Consider the following 19,696-nt stretch of genomic DNA (forward strand, 5'->3'; position numbering starts at 1 on the left):
TTCCCTGTTAAAAACCCATCTCTTTGCACTTGCTTTTAATTAGGGTCCCCTTCTTTTAAGCACCTGTTTACAGTGTCCCATGGTCACCTTTTGATATCTCTCCTTTTGTTTTTATTTGTTTCTTTTTATCTTTTTAACTAAATGTGTGTCTCTTTTTACTTACTCTCTGCATATTTGCACTTTACTGTGAAGCACTTTGGTGCGGCTCAGCCGTCTGTAAATTGTGCTATACAAATAAATTTGACATTGACATTGACATTGACATAATACACTGACGTTATTTACGGAAATAATTTCAATATTTTATTAGACAACCAGAGCTACAGTGCATTACACCTCCTGCACGATGAGTCCAACATTTCTAAGAGACTGTGTGGGTCTTTATGATGTCAGACGTAAGCGCCGACTCACCTCCCCCAGGTGTGAGTCACCCAAAGGCCCCTTCGTCTCAGGATTGGCAATGATGATCCGAACGCCAGGCAGAATCTGTGTGGGGGGGAAAAAAAAGACCCGTTCATTTCTGAGCTCTCTGTGACACTTTCTGGGTGGCAGAAAAGTTCTGTATGAAATGACTCACCTTTCCGGATTCCATGAGCGGTAAGCTGTGAGGTGATCCCCTCTCAACAAGTCGAACTCTGGATGGGAGAGAAGAAATCATGAAATATGCATCGTGAAAAGCTCCTTTCGAAGACATCATCCCGGAGAAAAAAGAGAGCGTTAACCCAGTGTAAGAGCTGCCCATGTGTTCTGGGAGCTCAAACTGCCACTGATATCTCTAGGGGTCATGCACAGATGGATGAGAGGATAAACAAAGCACCCCACCAATACCTACACTAAGGCCATGCTGTGTGAGTCTGCAGTTAGATAGTGAATGAAGCTCCAACAAATCTCTACACTGAGGTGGTACTTTGTGAGTCTGTAGTTAGTGAATGATGCTCCAAAAAATCTCTACACTGAGGTGGTAGTTTGTGAATCTGCAGTTAGTGAATGAAGCTCCAACAAATCTCTACACTGAGGTGGTAGTTTGTGAGTCTGTAGTTAGTGAATGAAGCTCCAAAAAATCTCTACACTGAGGTGGTAGTTTGTGAGTCTGTAGTTAGTGAATGATCCCTCCGCAGAGTGGCCATGTGAAGGGGCAAGACGCACCTGTCGTGTCGCAGGGCTCGCATGTCCACAAACACAGTAGTCGGGTCCGGTCCTGAGGTGCCCTACAAACCAAGAGCCGCATAGAGACACACATTAATTTACCTGCAGTGATGAATGAGCTCTACAGGCACACAGGGATTCAGCATTTGAGCACCACAGCTGGCATTCCCAAAAGAGCCTGGACTTGTAAATGTTGATTTCTTAGAAAAGCTGGGTATCACTTCCTATGAATATCCCCTTCCACATAATGCACTACTACAATGCCTTACATTCAATGAGCAAGCATTATGATTTTGCCTTTCCATCAAATAAATGCTGACATATTCTTTGCAACTGCAGTCTGACAAACACGAGTATTTATTAGACACTCGAATAGCTCGAGAGCAGGCTTTTGTTGTGAGTACTGTACCCCTACTTCAATTCCATGGTTACCGTGTCAGGCATTTCAAACTCAGCCATAATAATTCCTCACTTCGGAGACATTCATGTGAAATGTTACCCAGCATTGCTTCAGCCCTTCCACAACAATACACTAATCAGTAGTAGTCATTAGTAAGAGGGCTTAACTCAGGATCAAGGCCAAGCCCACTGATCATGGCCAAATCAGAATCATCACAAAGCAAGACCGAATCACCAGAGCAGTAGAACAAGCCAGAAACCAGCATGGGGAAAATACACAGCACTATAATGCACTAAATATCTAGTATAGACTAACATCGTCTACATACTGTATAATATATAACAGTGTAATGGAGGATGGAATACTGTGTGTGTGAGAGGGCAGTGAAGTCAGAGGAAGAGGAGACTCATTCCCCGGTCCACAAATCGCAAGAATGATGAGCACTTCCGTCATGTCTGTTGTCTGGCTGGTGGCGCAGTACAAATGTTGAGTGGCAGCTCCAGAGATGAGAGAAGTGCACTTCACTCATGGGTTGGAGACGTTTTAGTCACCTCCTTCATTAAAAATACAAAAGCTTTTGTCTGCTTTGCCAGATTTCCAGGCTTGGAGGGCCTTTTCGTCACGCTTGTGATTGTTGGCGGTGAAGCAGCGCAGTTTAATGACACCGTTGTAAACGCATTTCCACACCGAACTGGTGACTCAGCTCCAAGAGTCACGGCAAAGTCACTTCCAGCAAAGCAGCAATTCAGGTGATTCCCAAATGACTGACATCATCAGGTTCGGACGCCTCCGGCACACTGCAGAAGTGTCCTTGATTTAGCATTCGTCCACCCAGCGATCACAAAGCCGCCCCCCTCCACCTCTCCACACCTTCACCACACCCTCCCCCACCTCCACCACCACAGAAGCCTGCATGCGCTTCGCCATCCACCCAGCCCAGCTAGCGCTGCTAACCCAGCTACAAGCAGCACGGATGTGGACGCTGGCTCAGCCCGGGCAGCACCAGGTCGGGGCCTTGGCTCCCAGCGGGGGCAGCAGCCAGCAGAGGGCTCCCTCCAGCTCCCTCCCCTCCTCCAGACCTGCAGCAGCCGCAGCAGGAGCCTTCCGGCCCCTACTCCTCCTCACCCAGGGCTCTCCATCAAAGCCCACACACACACACACACAGAGTGTTGGTCCCCAGCTCCAACACTCCCGCCTACACCGCCAAGATATTAACGACCGCCCGAGGAGAGGTGATGGAATGGGAGCGCTCTGGGTGAGGCTCGGGGACCGGCCAAGGAGCAGGCTCGACGACGACGACGGCGGGCGTCGCACGGGGCAACGGGAACACGCGGGCGGTGTTGTTGTCCGCGCGACACCTTTGCGCCTGGATCATTTGTTTTGGAGCTGTGCGGCTCGCCCTGATTGATTCGCTTTGTGTGGGTCTTAATGAGCTGGGTGATTGAGAGGGGATTAAGTCGTCCACCTCCTGGTCTGCTGAGTCACACAACACCAGCCCTCTTCTATGAGCCGAGTGTGTGGAGCTCAGCTGGGGTAATGACCGAGGTCACGAACCTGTTATCGCGGAGGTAGAGCAGAGCTGGCTCCTTCCACTGGGAGACGGCTAAGCTACACTCTTAAGGAAAAGTGAACGGACTGAAGTTGGGCCTAACTACTCTTCTGAATGTAGTAGAGCCCAGATGGGACATTTGGGGCCTATGTATTTTCTAATAATCATGAGAAGAGGAACATTTTCCTTAAGAGGGTAGATCTACACTAAAGCAGACTACCGACAGAAAAACAGGGATAACAAGGTTCTTCTATTAGTCCATTAGTCTATGAGTTGATTAGTCCAGCAGCCACATCCCCTTTGGTGGAAAACAAAGGCTACTTAAACCACCAACACTGCTAAACCCCAGTCGCTAGGAATGCGTCTCACAATGCACCACAGGGATCAGGCTCCCACAAGCCCCCCCCCCCCCCCTCCCCCTGCACTGGAGGACTGAAGCAAAGCTAGTCAGCGCCCATCATCCCGTAGCTGGCGGCTGGCTGGGGAACACGGGCGAGGCCTCCCTACCTGATCAGCAAGCTTCCCCAGCCTGTGAGGCTGCATCAGCAAGAGATGGGATGAGGTGGAGGAGGTGGAGGAGGAGGAGGAGGAGGAGGGGGAAGAAAGGAGGGAGAGAAGGAGAGGCAGGAGATGAGGAGAGATTTGGGAGAGAGGAGAGGGTGGATGAGGATGGAGGAAAGAGAGTAGGGAGGAGAAGGAGGAGGGAGAGGGAGGGGTGAGGGGGTGAAGATGACATATAAAAAGGAAACATGAAAGACAGCATGAGGGTGGGGAAAAACAAAAGCAAACAAAAAAAACACAATGAATCAAAGAATCACAGAAGGAATGTCACCGGATGTCAAACAATAACAAACAGGAATGAGATGTTTGTTTCCTCTATTGTTCCTTAAACATGTTTAAAAATACATCACTTAAATCACCTGCTGGAAAACAGTTATCGGTATGCCACCTTCTCAATGTCCTACTAGTAATGTAATCCATCGCTATAAATAACAAATAACAAAAACAGTTACTTCTGAAGCAGTAGCGACTGTAGTACTTCCCTCACCCTGACAGAGAATGTCACAGGCGTGCTGGTTTTATGTCCCGTTCACCTGCTTAAACTCCAAATACCCACACTGGCTCTAAAACTTAAAAGCTCAAAACATTCCCGATTTAGCAACTGGGAAATCCACGGCGGAATACAGTAATCCGTCCAGTCCCACATACAAGTACAAACCATGTTAGCCAAGAGATTACATCCCAATCTGTCTCTCCGGCAGCCCGGGGACAAACTGAGCAACCAGGTTAGGAATATTCAAAATACCAAGGAAACGGAGGAAATGTCTTCCAAGGGAACAAATCTGATTCAGTCTATGCTATGAGGAAAGTACATGTAACATTGTCCAACAAAACACAATGTGTAATGCGAGCACAACATTGAATATTTACGCATAAATAAACACACACACACACACACACACACACACATACACACACACACACACACACACACATACTGTACACTCACACACACACACACACACACACACACACACACACACACACACACACAGAGCATAGTGCTGACCTGCAGACAGATGGCCAGGTTGACCCTGCAGCCAAAGGAGGTGCTGACGGCGCGTGGGTGGAGGCCCAGGTCTTTGAAGAGCTTGGAGAAGGACTGGGTGAGCGCTATCCTGGGCCGCTCCTCCGCCACCACCACACACGTGCGCACTCGAGACAGGTCCAGGCCACGCGCCTGTTGGGGACAGAGAGACAGACAGACAGACAGACAGACAGACAGAGAGCTGGGGTTAGCGCTTAGCTAGTAGACAGACAGAAAGACTGGGTGCCTCTCAACATGCCTCCTCGATCCTCGATGCTCGATCCTCGAGGGGCGTTCCCACTGATCTATAACTAACACTGGATAGACTATCCCATTGTTTCCCCCCATCATTCCTTATGTAGATCAGTGAGGATCGAGGCATCGAGGAGCGAGGGAGGACGTATAAGCGCTGCATGAGAGGCACCCATAGACAGAGTTTTGAGGTTAGCACTCAGCTACAATTCCCAAAGGCACGAGGAGCAGGATGCCAGAGAAGATCAGAGATGTATGGTTTCACATGTGTAGCTTATCCAATTCCATTTTTATGAATTGGTATGAATCACAGCATGGCTTAAATTAGCTCAGGCTCAGGCAACTGATGCGGGTTTATTGATACAGAAATGAGCGCGCGAGAGTGCGATACTTTGGATCTTTTCATTACTTTTCTAATCATATTTAAGTTTGTGATAATATTTATAGGGATAGAAGATTTGAGCTAATGCAGAAATAATCAAAACTCTCTGCTCTGCCTTGCATTCTTTTGAAAAAAAAAAAAAAAAACAATGGCAAAAATATGCAATAATATCCCCCCGCTGCACACTAAAAAGTGGCAGAATTAATACAGTTTGGGGGTGTCTTCCTCTCCTCTCCATCGATTGGCTCTATGGTAATAAACTGCACTCGGCTCAATAGCCTGCCATTAGTAACTATGGCGATGTGAACAAACTGAATGAAAGTAAATAAAACACATTTTTACAAGGCTGTCTCGCCAGGAGGCACGCTCGGCCTTTCTCCCGCAGCACGGGCCACTCGTTACGCACTCTCAGCTCTCCCTCTGTCTCCACAGCCAGACGCACACCAGCAAAGGCACTGCAGGCCTGTCAGCAGAAACCACTGGCACTGTCTGAAGACTTTAGCTATGTGTGTGTGTGTGTGTGTGTGCAGAGGAGCATAAAGGTGTTCTAAAGGTGCTGAGTGTCCAGGCATTTAACGATGTGAGATTTGATAACCAATTGCACACTGTACAACTGAAAATTGCCATTTTATGAACCGATTAATAGCTTTGAGTAGTTACATAGGTCACTGTGTACGCCTACGCTTAGACATACTGTACACCACTGTAAACTAATGAAAATCTGTGCATATGCTTATGTGTCAGTGTCTGTTTTTGCATGCATGTGTGTGTGTGTGTGTGTGTATGTGTATGTGTATGTGTATGTGTATGTGTATGTGTATGTGTATGTGTATGTGTATGTGTATGTGTATGTGTATGTGTGTGTGCATGTGTGTGCGTATTTGTGTGTGTGTATGCGTATATGTGTATGTGTTTGTGCATGTGTGTGCGTATTTGTGTGTGTGTATGTGTATATGTGTGTGCGTATTTGTGTGTATGTGTGTGTGTGTGTGTGTGTGTGTGTGTGTGTGTGTGTGTGTGTGTGTGCATATTTGCATATTTGTGTGTGTGTATGAGTGTATGCATGTGTGTGTATGTGTGTGTGTGTGGGTTGGTGTGTGTGTGTGCATGTTTGCATATGCTACCTTAAGGGACTCGGTCTGCAGGCCCAGGCCCTTGGTGCAGAGCTCCATGACAGAGTAGGAGCAGAAGGTGTCCCTGACGCGGAACTGACTGACGGCCAGCAGCCACAGGGCGGGGTTCACCTCCAGCTCCGAGGGGGGGATCAGGATGGACTGGTGCCCTGAGTACACACTGCACACGCGCCAACAGAGAGAGAGAGAGAGAGAGGTAGAGGGAGGGAGGGAGAGAGAGGGAGAGAGGGATGAAGGGAGGGAGAGAGAGAGAGAGGAGAGAGGATGAAGCATACATGTGTCAGTGCATTTGTGTTTCTGCATGTGAATGTGTGTTGAGATGTGTGTGTGTGTGTGTGTGTGTGTGTGTCTGAATGAAGCTGGTCAGAGAGCGGGCACTTTAGATGAGATGAGGCCCAGAAGCACGGCACATAAAGAGGATTGACCAAAGAGGCCCTTCTTCACAAATTGGTTAATAGGACTACTCGGACGTAAAAGACTTATCATTGATTTCCCACTTGTCACACCGGCTAGATCGTCAGATCAGCAGGATCAATGACAGCAGAGGACGTCTCAGCCTTGCATGTCTATTTTCTAGCCCTTCACTGCACTTTCAAAGGGCAAAGAGGCTCTTCAACTGGCCAAATGCTCCGCCGTCTAGCTGCTTACTTTAGATGTCCAAAATGTTTCGAAAGCAAGCAGGCATCAACTGAACTTCTTTTCCTGCACTCTTGAGGAACCATGTCATTTTGCTGTCACATGTAAAGCCCAGCACTGCTATTCTGCTGACATAGGTCTTTAAGGAAAGCTACTTGTGGGCAATTTGACATTCAGTGACTAAACCCTCAGGCTCCATACATACTGTACCATACAAAAATGCAGCCCCACACACTGTGACATGACATGGATAACTGTATAGGGGGAGGACTGTCTACATCAGATTGCTGACTCCAGCTGCTCTGAATGAGGACGTGTGGTCAGTGGCGAGTGCCGAGATTGGAGACCGACCTACAGAGGTAAATCTGCTTGTGGGCAACTTGCCTTTTGGTGAGTAAAACCCTCAGACTCCATACATACAAAACACAAATAGATACAGTATGTAAGGGATAATGTATAGAACGCTGGTCATTATCGGGAAAATAAGCACCGACAGGGCGAACCGGACCCCGGACGCAAAGCTGAGGGGTCTTGTTTCGCCCTGAAGGTACTTATTTTCCCGATAACGACCAGCGTTCTATACATTATCAGGTGTTGCATGGCGTCTTACTAGTTGACTAGCTTAAATGAAATTCCATTGCAATAAGCGAACAGACTTGTTATTTTTCCTCTAGTCAAAAATAATGACCGGTAGAACTTTGGAAAATCCCACTCAAGTCAATGGAGAATCAACTCTTTGCGTTGTGAAGAGCCGTATAATAAGATAGAGATAACTGTAAGGGGAATGTCCAGATTGCGGACTCTGGCTGTGCTGAACCAGGTGTGGTCGGTGGTGAGCTCTGGGAGCCGAGCGTGGACACTGACCTGCAGAGGCACCAGAGGACGAAGCCCAGGCCGCAGTAAGGGTCCAGGCAGATGGCCACTTCTCGCGAGGGGTAGAGCTCACACTGGAGCTTGATTGAGCGGCAGAAGGCACTGGTGGCACTGTGAGACATCTGGAAAGGGAGAGGGAGAGAGAGAGGAATAGAAGAGAGGAGAGATTGATATAAAGATGGAAGGAAGGGAAGAAAGAACAGCAAGAATGAAGTGAGGAGTTTTGGAGTTGGAAATAGAGAAACTGAAGGTCAGAAGTCGTATAAATAAAACTTTGGTGGACCCAGACAACACACAACACACTTGTGTGTGTTGTTTTTGTACAAGTGCTCCTGTGTCTGTGCAGGTCCTGAACTATTCTCCAAATCCACTTAGGGGCTATTGTGTAGGCAAACAGGATAACTATGTAAATGTCTAGTAAAAATTGGCCAATTTGTTTGAAACATATTCAATTTGGGGGACATGTAGGGAGCTCAGAGGACCAGAATTTGCCAAGAGGGCCGGAGAACAGAGGACAGAAGCTGGTTTTACGAGACAATAAAAGCTCCCTGTTTTAGGAGGGACACCGGGGTTGCGCAATTACACCACTCCCCCTGTGGATAGCTAATTCACCCACTGCAGCAGCAAAAACCAGGCCAGGGCTATTCAAGCACTCTCCCACCAAAGAGGGATTATAATGGCCGTGAAATATAAAACAGTCTCCTGCTCCTTTGACACCTGATAGCAGATATCCTGCCCGCTAACCACGGCGAGGTGTCTTGAGTGGGCGAGGGCTTTTTAAAGCCTTTTAGTGCTAAAGCTGGCGGCGTTTGCGGAGGAAGGTGGCGGATGATTCAGAGAGGCCCTCATTGATCCCTAAACAGACGGCCCAGAGGAGAACAACAGCGTACGGGGCTGGGAGGCCAAAACTACTCTGAGCGTCTTCCATCTGACACACACACACACACACTATGCTTTTACTCTTGTTCATATACTCTCTCTCTCTCTCTCTCACACACACACACACACACACACACACAAACACAAACAGAAACACAGACACAGACACAGACACAGACACAGACACAGACAGACAGACAGACAGACAGACAGACAGACAGACAGACAGACAGACAGACACACACACACACACACTATGCTTTTATTCATACTGTATTCTCTCTCTCACACATACACACACACACAGAAACACAAACACAAACACAGACACAGACACAGACACAGACACAGACACAGACACAGACAGAGACACACACTTCTTTGCTGAACCCCCAGCTCACCTTTACTCCTGCTAGCATCCCTGTGGTGGACACACTGAAGTCCAGGTAGGCCAGCGTGTCGGGATTGGAGGGCTTGTACAGCTGAGGGGGCTTCTTCTTTGGCAGATCATCTGAAGGTGTGAGGAGAGAGGAGACAGCGCGCAGGAGAGGATGTGAGTGTTGGTGATTAACAAGGCATTAAAACGCAAATGGGGAGGATAAAGACAGAGTGAGGAATCCTTCTTAAAGCCTTGATTAGTTCAAATCAGATCAAATCAAATTAATTATCTATCGTAATTAGTGTGCGCGGTGGACTCGTCGAGTCTGGAGACGGAGTGTGCTCCGAGTGCGTGTGTGTTGGTGCTCGTGGTCACCTGTTTCGAGGACGGGAGGCCACGTCCTGACGTCCACCGCAGCGGACGCCTCTTTAGACTTCAGCAACTTGGAAATCACGACTGAGGTCATCACGCAGGACGATCGGCTCACCTGCTCACATAGACATGCGTGCACACGTACATTATTGTACTGCATATGATAATACAGTAGGTTTAGAGTCATGGCAACCACAGTTATGACAAAAGACCCTCATTTGCCTTGCTTCTTATCTAGGCTACCGTCATTTCTCAAATATTAGCCTCGGCTTATACAAATTGATTTCGCAAAATTTATTCAGTTATGATGTTAACATGGGGGCAGTTAATATGGTATTGATATACAGTAGTTCTGTTTCTTTTAACTTGCATAAAACTCTATCCTGCACCTTATACACAATGCCGCTAACACACAGGAAATGACAGTATGGATTCTTTCCGATCTTTTCTCTCACAGTTAGCTTATTCCGTTACATTCACAGCTCTACAGGTGCACTACGGGGACAAAGAACAAAGAAACAAAGAAAATCTCCCATTCAATTATTAAGGAACTGTGAACAAGGCAGTCTGCAGCTTGAACTCTGCATCCTGTGCAGAATGAACCATCCAAGCTCACCTCCACAATCATCTTCACAGTGGGCAGGGTGGTGGCGATGTTCTGGGGGTGTGGTGGCCTGACCGTGATGGGCACGCAGCCGGCATACAGGCATCCGTAGAAGGCCGCAATCAGGTCGATGCCTGCGGGGGCACGGACAGGTCAGAGAGTCAAAAGTGCAACAATAAGAGAGAAGTAGGGCAACAAGATAATGTAATTAACTCAGCAAGGACAGGACAATTTCGTCCACTCTTGACCCGTCACCTCGAGCCGCTTATTTTAACATGAAGACATCAAGTGGCTATTTTCACATTAAAACACTGGTCTTCCATTTGTGTGGGATCCCAGACAGTTGGGGAGAACCAGGCTGGTCTGAGACGATCCAGAGAGAGAGAGAGAGATAGAGAGAGAGAGAGAGAGAGAGATAGAGATAGAGAGAGATAGAGAGAGAAAGAGATAGTGATAAAGATAGACAGAGAGACTATAAAGATAGAGATAGAGATAGACAGAGAGAGTGAGAGAAAGAGAGAGAGAGAGAGAGAGAGAGAGAGAGAGAGAGAGAGAGAGAGAGAGAGAGAGAGAGAGAAGAGAGAGAGTGTTGGGCAGGCGGATGGGGGAGGCGGAGGCGGTGACGTACCAGGTGGGTAGACCAGCGCCACGTGATCTCCGTCCTGCAGGTGTCCTCGCTCCATGAGCATGGCCGCGATCTTCTCCGCCCGCTTGTGCAGCTGCACACAGGTCAGCGAGCTCAAGATAGCCCCCTGCAGAACCACACGCACACACACACACACACACACACAGGGAGACAGAGAGAGAGAGACAGAGAGAGAGAGAGAACTTGATACATGTGATACATGACAGCCCCAACCCAACTGCGACAGTGGCTGGTGCTTTGGAGTGTGCGTGCACGTGTGTGTGTGTGTGTGTGTGTGTGTGTGTGTGTGTGTGTGTGTGTGTGTGTGTGTGTGTGAGTGTGTGATGAGCGCGACAGTCGCTGCTGTTTACCCTGGAGCTGAGCAGAGTGAAGAGGACATGGTCAGGAGTGGTCTGCGCTCTCCACTGCAACACCTCCGACAGGAAGAGGAACTACAGGTGCACAACGGGGACAAAGAAAATCTCCCATTCAATTATTAAGGAACTGTGAACAAGGCAGTCTGCAGCCTGAACTCTGCATCCTGTGCAGAATGAATCTGCAGAGGAAGCCATCAGACGGAAGGAACTCTAGTACTGAGCAAAGGAAAATAAAATACACAGCAGGTGCAAAGTATTATTAGTCGTCCAGATTGAAAGCATACGAAACACGGCATTGTTCAATTACTGGGGTGACAGCATTGCTTAAATGTCAGACCATAACGGTAATAGTTTTTTTGGGTTTATAATATGGACGAAATCACTCTGCTGTTAAGTTATTATGGAAACATTACCAGGTATTCACCACATAGCAAATAGAAGACAGAAATTCATCAGACACCTGAACACTTGTGCAGAGCTCCAGAATTCATGAGTGCCAACCCACGAAGCCACAAATTTCAGCAGAGCCGTCGATTACATTTGTCTGTGTAAACTCGTAAACTGTGCATTATTTCTTTAAGCTGACATGCAGAGTGATTAGCAAAGAGGCATATCAATTCCCCACTGGCGTGCGTCCAAGATCAGCACGCAAACATTCAGAGGATTCCGCCATCTGTCTTTCATCAGCACCATTTGCTGGGCTAAAGAGAACAGAGCGCTACAGGTAACCACGGTGCGCCTTTGCAAAAATTCCGTCTCTGGGAATATTACGAGATATCGGTCATCGTAGCTCTGCCTGGAAAACGTATTCGGTCATTGTGCTGACACCTCCCCTGGAGGAAGAGGCTAAACAATCATCATCTATATAGCATCACCAGCAGTAGCAGCAGTAGCAGTAGTAGTAGTAGCAGCAGCAGCGTTCCCACTCACACAGAGGGCCTGATTTTCATGAATGGCTGAGCATGGATGGAGCAATAGATAGATAGATAGATAGAGAGACGGATAGAGAGACGGATGGATGGATGGATGGATGAAAGGCTGCGGATGAGCGCAGGAATCATAGCAGTGATTTTAAAAGAGCAGGCGGGAGGATGGAGCAGACCTTATCGTCCAAATCATACCACTGCTCACGCAAGAGAGAGAGTGCGCACGCACACACACACACACACACAGGCACACACACAGGCACACATACACACACGCACACACGCACACGAAGGATGCTGTCAAGACAGCTGAGTCATGCCAAATGAAGACGGGAATGAGTGAGGGAGATGGAGAGAGAGGAGACGTGAGAAGAGGCATGCTCGTCGTGCGGGCAGGGGGAGGAGGGAGAGAGATGGAGGTGGCGGGTGGAGAGGCGGTGGCGGGTGCAGTTATTCCCGAGGAGTGGCTTGGAGAGGGTGGCAGCGCCACATGCATGCACCAGTGCACCGCATCAGCCTCAGACAGCCAGAGCTCTGATCCGACACAGCGGGCAAAGGTGTGGATGTAGAAGGACACTCTCTCTCTCCCTCTTTCTCTCTCTCTCTCTCTCTCTGCCTTTAGGCTATGCCATTGTGTTGTACTGGCATGACACACATGCACACACACACACACACACACACACACACACACACACACACACACACACACACACACACACACACACACACACACACACACACACACACACACACACACACACACACACACACACACACACACACACACACACACACACACACACACACACACACACACACACACAGCAACCTGAAATGGTAATGGATGGCAACTTTCAGCCTGAGAGGACAGAGTAATGAATTCTGTCATGGGCAAAGTTGTCATGACTGACAGCGGTGGACGCCAAATAAATAAATAAACAAACTCGACAACCCGACGCGCCAGCCATCCCCAAAACCCAACAACGCAGAAACAGACATCTGTACAGAGTAATTACTCTGATGTGTGAGTTCTGGACGATTGACGAGGAGAGAGGGAGGGAGGGCAGTTTCCATCAAACGTCAGCGCCGCTTGACAAAGTTTGAAAAGTTTTTGTCATTTTACAAGAAGGTGACAGGGTGGGCCACACTTGTTTTCTTCTGTGACTGAAAAAAGTTTTTGAAGGGATTAATATCAGACGCCGTGATCCGAAGCCAAGCTCCCAAATGGCATTACCTCAGAGTCCAACCCTCCAACCATCTTTGAAAAGGACCCGCGGATAAAACATTAAAGCCTCACGGTCTCCATCTCCCCGGCCATGCTTGACTACTCGCAGGCGAACTAGGGGGGCCTCAGCTACCTGCCTCTGGCCTCCGCACTGCCCGCTCTGCAGTCTCTGGTCATGACAGCTATTGATCGCCAAGATTAATACGCTAGCGAGGATCAGGCTAATGAGGCCGTCTTGCGTTCTTCCAGAGCTGACATTTGAATCACGAGCGCTCTCCCGCTATGGCTCTGTCTCCTGGATACAGCAGAGGAGCAGGAAGGAGGAGGAGGGAGGGTGTGGGGGGGATTAAAAACCTCCACCTGATTCTGTCATACTGGAGGAGAAAGAAACAAAGCCCCTCGAACAATAATGAGGAGTCTCGTCTCCGTAATCAGTTCTGAGCTTTTTAAGGGAAGCCCAAAACAAAAAGCCGAGCATGACACAAACAACCCCAGAAATACGCCATCCATCCGAGACAAAAGCGTGACCGTGGAATCGAATTACGTGGGGGGAAGAACGTCTACTTCCCACGACCCCAAAGCGGCGCGACTTCTTTGGGTTATTATGCTCTAATGGGACGTGATGGATGGATGGATGGATGGATGGGCGGACGGATGGATGGATGGAGAGATGGATGGATTGCGGTAGGCTGAGATGGATGAATGAAAATCAGGGCCCCCGAGGTGCCACACACACACCTTCCTTGCCTGATCATTGTCTTCGATTTGACCAAGGTCTCTGCCGCTGGCCTGAGCGATGCGCTTCCCCGACACCAGGTTCCCCACCATCACAGAGGCAGGTCCGATCTCTGCAGAAAACACGCACACACAGACACACACACACGCACACATACACACACACACATGCACACGCACACAGACAAACAGAGGTAAACAACTATTCATAATTTTAATGACATGCACACAGACAGACCATGCGCAAATGTGTACTAACACCATTTCACAATAAACTACACAAAGTCAGCAAACACAAAGTCACTCGCACAAAACGCAGACATCCACCCCTCTCACAAACATCCAAACCACACAGGTCCGCTGCATTTTTGTACAGCAAGTGGAATAGACTAAGGTTTGGCTGGGGCCTGTGTGAGGTTTTAGCTTGGTGTTTATAGTTGGGGAAAATGGAGCATAATTAAATTAAATGTGCACAAGTGGCTCAGAAAAACCTGTTACATCTTTACGCTCATGCCACTTAGTGCCGCCCACTTATAACCGACTTGTCGGTTTTTCCGCAAAATCACACGAGACAGCTCCACAATGCAATGTGTGTCTCGACGCACTTCAGTGACTATGGATCTGAAGTACCCGAGTCTGGCTATAAATACTGCGGCCTCATAAGAGCCGTAAAAACGGCACGCAAACACTCACAACGGTGAGAAATAGAATATAAGCAAAGGTCAACGACTCTGAGGGACATAATCACAAATACTGAGAGGTTAAAAAAAAAAAAAACACATGCACACAAACTGTCGGACATAAATGCAGACACTTCTTCATCCACTCAAGAAGTCACATAGAGCTAAACATGCAACAATATGACCACACACGACCACATACACACTTGCATGGAGTCGAAAGCTTATCACACAGCATGTACTGTACCTGGCTGTTTTTGCCGGGGCTTGGGGAGGTTGGTGACGCAGGTGTGGGGGCACATGAGCACGTTGCAGGGGTGCAGCGAGCCCTCCAGGAAGAGCTGCTTGGTCTCCGACAGGTGGATGCCCCCCAGCGGCGTCTTGGGCAGCGTGTTGGCCGGCACCAGGGCCAGGCAGAACACCCCCACGCCGTGGATGCTGTCGATGGCCTGCAGGAGAGGCCCACCAACCACAGAGAGAGAGAGAGAGAGAGAGAGAGATTGAGAGAGAGACAAAGAGAGAGGGAGAGAGAGAGAATGAAAGAAAAGAGAGAACGAGAGAGAGAGAGAGAGAGAGAAAGAGACAGAGAGAAGGAGAGAGAGTAGAGAGGGAACGAGAGAGAGAGAGAGAGAGGGAGACAAAAAGCAAGGGAACAAGAGAGAGAGAGAGAGAGAGAGAGAGAGAGAGAGAGAGAGGGAGACAAAAAGCAAGGGAACAGAGGAGAAAGAAAGATGACCAAAGTGAAATAATGAGAGCGGTACACAGGAGCGTTTAGGCTCCAAACTTGTGAGAACGCAGGGGGCTAGGTGTAGGCAGTGACCTTTAGAGCAAGCATTGCATGCATCACTTTCTGAGCGGAGGGGTGGCGTGGGGTGGGGTGGGGTGGGGGGTACAATCACATTTACAAGATTAATGACCTACAACTCCACAGCTAAGTCAAACCATATGGAGCGGGGAGAAAACACCAGGGCCTGTGCTTTCCTGGCGTGGCGGTTTATTTTTAAAATCCTGCTTGGACTGCTTATGGGAAAAAAAAAAAAAAAAAAAAAATGCTGATCCCAAAACCGGGGCAGGTCACCCGTAGCCTGTCCGCTAATTGAATCTGCAAAGGGGAATTTACGCAGTGCTGAGTGTTGCGCCTGTCTAACAGAGAAGAGAGGGATAGAGAGAGTGAGAGAGAGAGAGAGAGATAGAACAACACAGAAAGAGGCCGTGATGAATAGGGAGGGGGGGCTGTGTGTGCCAAGAGAGGGGCCATCTCTGTAAATATAAATAGCAACTAGGCTCAAACGGGGATGCTGAGATAGTGCTGGTAGTGTGGCAGTGGTGTGTGTGTGTGTGTGTGTGTGTGTGTGTGTGTGTGTGTACCTGCAGCACACGGCTCATCCACTGGAAGCTGTCCTCCTCTGTGGAATCTGGCCTCTGCTCAGCCACCACTACAATCCTCTCATCGTGCAGCACGGTCACCGAGAACACCGCTATCCTGTAGGGCCGCACGGACAGAGAGAGAGAGGGGGAAGGAGAGAGAGAAAGACAGGAGGAGAGGGAACGAAGGACAGAGATAAAGAAGAAAGAGTCAGAAAAGAGACAAATCAAAATATGCCTAAACCTCTACTGAACCTGCATACTGCGTCTATTCTTGCTTTCACACCTTTCATGTCTGCACTTCCTCTTAGACGGCATCCGTTCATGCGTGGTGGACATACTACATTTCCCATAATTACCTCCTCATTCACCCAACCAGGGTGTGCGCTGTCCGACTGTGCCAAGGCAACGGGCTGCGCTTGAACTCTCTTGACCAGTCCGCCCGTGCTGCGTCAGGCCAGCATGTTAATTATCTAATGATCACCCAGACAGTTAGTGCTTGCTGTAGCATCTGGACTATGACTGCGGCTAGCTAATGACTTAGTCAATAACACTGTACCTCGTGGGACCAATGGCCTGGGCTAGACGGAAAAAAAGGGGGCTGCATTCGCATTATGAACACACTCGAGGTGAAATTCCTGTTCATGAAACAGCTTTGGCCTTTCAGATAATGATAAATAATGGATATCATATTGCATGAAGGCTCGCTCCTGAAAAGTAATTTAAAAAACTAATTAAGCTTTTGCTAATGCAACCTCTGCTGCTAGACTATTAACCTCTGAGCCTCGGCGCGCTACTACAGCATCCTTTCGCTGTTTTGAAATAGATTTGTGTATCAACAGCGCGCCGCGGTTACAGTTAAACAAGGCTGACCCCGGGTCAGCGCGGCGCCGGCTCCGTTACCTGCCCCTGTAGACGAACTTCATGGGCTCCACCGCCAGCGCCGTGGCGACGATGTCGTCGGCGTTGTGGCGGCGCGTGCTCACCACCATCAGGCCGTCCATCTTGCCGGCGATGAAGACCAGGCCGCCGGGCCCCACGAAGCCCAGCAGGCCGGTGCGGGTGAACGGGTACTCGCTGACGGGGGCGCCCGTGCCACTCATGGGGAACACCTGCAGAGGAGGTGGAGGAGGAGGAAGAGGAGGAGTCGTGAGGAGAGCAAGGCCATGGATCTGTGTAGGTTAAGACCTTATCATCATCTGATTTGTATATATACACGATACATATTTCCATAGATTCCTTCATTTCTATACATTTAATCTGATTTCTATTTATATCTATTTGGCAAGTAGCTACAGCTACAAGTAAAAACAAAAACGATTGTTTTGAAACCAATGGTATGTCTTGAAGAATCACGCTAGATTAATTTGAGCAATCTAATGGCAGCCTCTAAAAAAGGAACATTTTTCTGGCGGTGCCGCATGAGGGCCTGTGGCACTGTGAACTCTGGGAAGCCACTTAAGCTTGACATAGCGTGCGTTTGTGTTGGATATGCCTGTGTGTGTGAGTGTGCGTGTGTGTGTGTGTGTGTGTGTGTGTGTGTGCGAGGCAAGCAATAGGACATCAACATCGCCCCGCACCTCAAACGTGTTCTTCGTCATGCCAGAGAGGCCGTAGTAGGAGGTTCCCGTGGCGATGGAGCACACGCAAATCTCCCCGATCTCGTCCGTTCGACACAGCTGAGGAACTCCCTCGGGCTTCACCACACACATCATAGCTGCGGCACAGTCACACACGTCACTATTAGTATGCTGTTACTTGTGCACACACACATTAACGCTCGCACACACATGAATAAGTGAACGCACATACAGCATTATATAAACATCTATGCATACATTAAGTATTTCTCATTTGAGGAGAGTAGTGAATTTGCTCTGAAATAAATGACCTGTTTTATGGGTGGGAGTGTTGAGTACTGCACTATTACAGTACATGACTGAACACAGCTTACACCAAAGGGTGTGTACAATTTCTTTGACTGTATGACTGCATCTCCCAAAGTGTGGTTGTGCCAGGCTATTTGTGTGTATGCATGTGTGTGTGTGTGTGTGTGTGTGTGTGAGAGAGAGAGAGAGTGTGTGTGTTTGTTTGTACTGTATGTCCATGCATGTGAGGTTTTTCTATTTCTGTGTCTGTATTTAGCACTGAGGGCAGCGTGGGCAGTCTATGGCATGTTGTGCATGTGTACGTACTCGTTCTGAACCTGCACCTGTTCGTGTGTGTGTGTTTGTTTTCGAGTAGGCGTTTACGTTACTGTGTGTGTGTGTGTATAAACAGTGGCCTGACCTCCTGGCATCACGGTGCCCACGTCCTGGACGGTGAGGACGGACAGGCGCTCCTCCGAGTCCACGCGGATCACGCCGTGGCTCAGCCCGTTCATGGACAGGACCCCTCGGCCCGGGGGCTGGCTGCTGTCATCCGTGGGCCTGCCCGACCAGAAAGACAAGAAAGGACGCCATCGATTGGAACCAGTCACTCAAGAAATGAGCACTGCAGGCAGCCTCCAGGCGACTTCACAGACGTTCCAACCACATCAACAAACCACGTCAACACATGTTGAACTCTGCGAGCTTGGGCATATGTGTGTGTGTGTGAATGTGAGTGTGTGTGTGTGTGCGTTTGTGAGTGCCAGGGTAAGGGCGTGTGTCTGGTTTTTTTTTTTTGTGTCTGTGTGTCACAACCTGGTGTGCATTAAGTTCAGCGTAAAGAAAAAGAGAGCGAGAGCGGAAAAGTTTGAGAGAGGCATCGAGAAGGGGGCAAGAGCGAGATAAAAGGCACAACACGCTGAACTGAGCGCATTTCAAAATCAGCGCTGCCTTCCAAACAATTTAATACAACTTAGGTTTCCAGTGTGAACTCATGAGTGTGCGCCAGCGAAGGGACCATAAACCGCCTATTTGCTACATTCTCAGATATAAAGTGAAATGATGTCATCGCTGATGATGACAGAAACAGCATTTCGCCGCTTTTATTGTTGGCAAAGACATTCTGGGTCTCGGTTCTCCTGTTCCGTGCCACGAGGGCCTCCATATTGGCAGGCACGTCGAGAACCGGAGCATCTTCTAATTATTTTTTTTGGGTCCGGCTTCGTTTGTGTGCACAAATACATAAAAGGCGGGGTGACGTCTCGCAAGAGTAGAGCAGAAAGAAAAAAAGAAGTGGGGGGGGGAGAAAAGGGAAAAAGAAAAGAGAGAAAAGTATGGGACTTATAAAAGACTGGGCAGGGAGAGCGAGACAGGACTAATCCAGCGGAATGAGAACCAGACGCCACACTCCACGCACATGCGTTTGATATGGTCGCGCTGAAGATACGTCAGGCCTATGGAGACGTGTAATTATAGAACCGGCATAAGAAAATATTATTTTCTTGTAAAAGGCTTTCTGGGGGCTAAAAAGCGAGTGGATACACGGTGTTCCGTTAAGCGCTAACCTTTTGAGTCATATTTCATTTTTTATTTCTTCCACGGAGCGCTTTTTTATCTCCGAGCCGCTGTCCGCCTACCTGCGTCTGATAAATATCGAACGCCTAAAAACAGCTCTATCGAGATGACACATCAGTGAGGGAGG

At 48.6% G+C, this 19,696-nt stretch overlaps 1 protein-coding gene across 2 annotated transcripts in view; it reads right to left on the reverse strand.

Moving 5' to 3' along the window:
- dip2ca (disco-interacting protein 2 homolog Ca) overlaps positions 1-19,696 on the reverse strand; it is a 98,396-nt gene that overhangs the window by 5,403 nt on the left and 73,297 nt on the right. Inside the window, exons 18-35 of one of the 2 annotated variants that reach the window (XM_062521897.1) lie at positions 18,416-18,555; positions 17,707-17,843; positions 17,030-17,238; positions 16,130-16,244; positions 15,009-15,210; positions 14,085-14,194; positions 11,190-11,270; positions 10,822-10,945; positions 10,206-10,327; positions 9,593-9,704; positions 9,240-9,349; positions 7,951-8,081; positions 6,442-6,610; positions 4,666-4,836; positions 3,603-3,632; positions 1,147-1,208; positions 578-635; positions 412-486 (exon numbers count right to left, since the gene is read on the reverse strand). In XM_062521897.1, the coding sequence (XP_062377881.1) occupies positions 412-486; positions 578-635; positions 1,147-1,208; positions 3,603-3,632; positions 4,666-4,836; positions 6,442-6,610; positions 7,951-8,081; positions 9,240-9,349; positions 9,593-9,704; positions 10,206-10,327; positions 10,822-10,945; positions 11,190-11,270; positions 14,085-14,194; positions 15,009-15,210; positions 16,130-16,244; positions 17,030-17,238; positions 17,707-17,843; positions 18,416-18,555 (2,158 nt within the window). The remainder of the gene's footprint in view (positions 1-411; positions 487-577; positions 636-1,146; positions 1,209-3,602; positions 3,633-4,665; positions 4,837-6,441; positions 6,611-7,950; positions 8,082-9,239; positions 9,350-9,592; positions 9,705-10,205; positions 10,328-10,821; positions 10,946-11,189; positions 11,271-14,084; positions 14,195-15,008; positions 15,211-16,129; positions 16,245-17,029; positions 17,239-17,706; positions 17,844-18,415; positions 18,556-19,696) is intronic. The other variant, XM_062521898.1, reaches the window with a different exon arrangement.

The sequence above is a fragment of the Sardina pilchardus genome, chromosome 19 (genome assembly GCF_963854185.1).
Source record: "Sardina pilchardus chromosome 19, fSarPil1.1, whole genome shotgun sequence".
NCBI lineage: Eukaryota > Metazoa > Chordata > Actinopteri > Clupeiformes > Clupeidae > Sardina > Sardina pilchardus.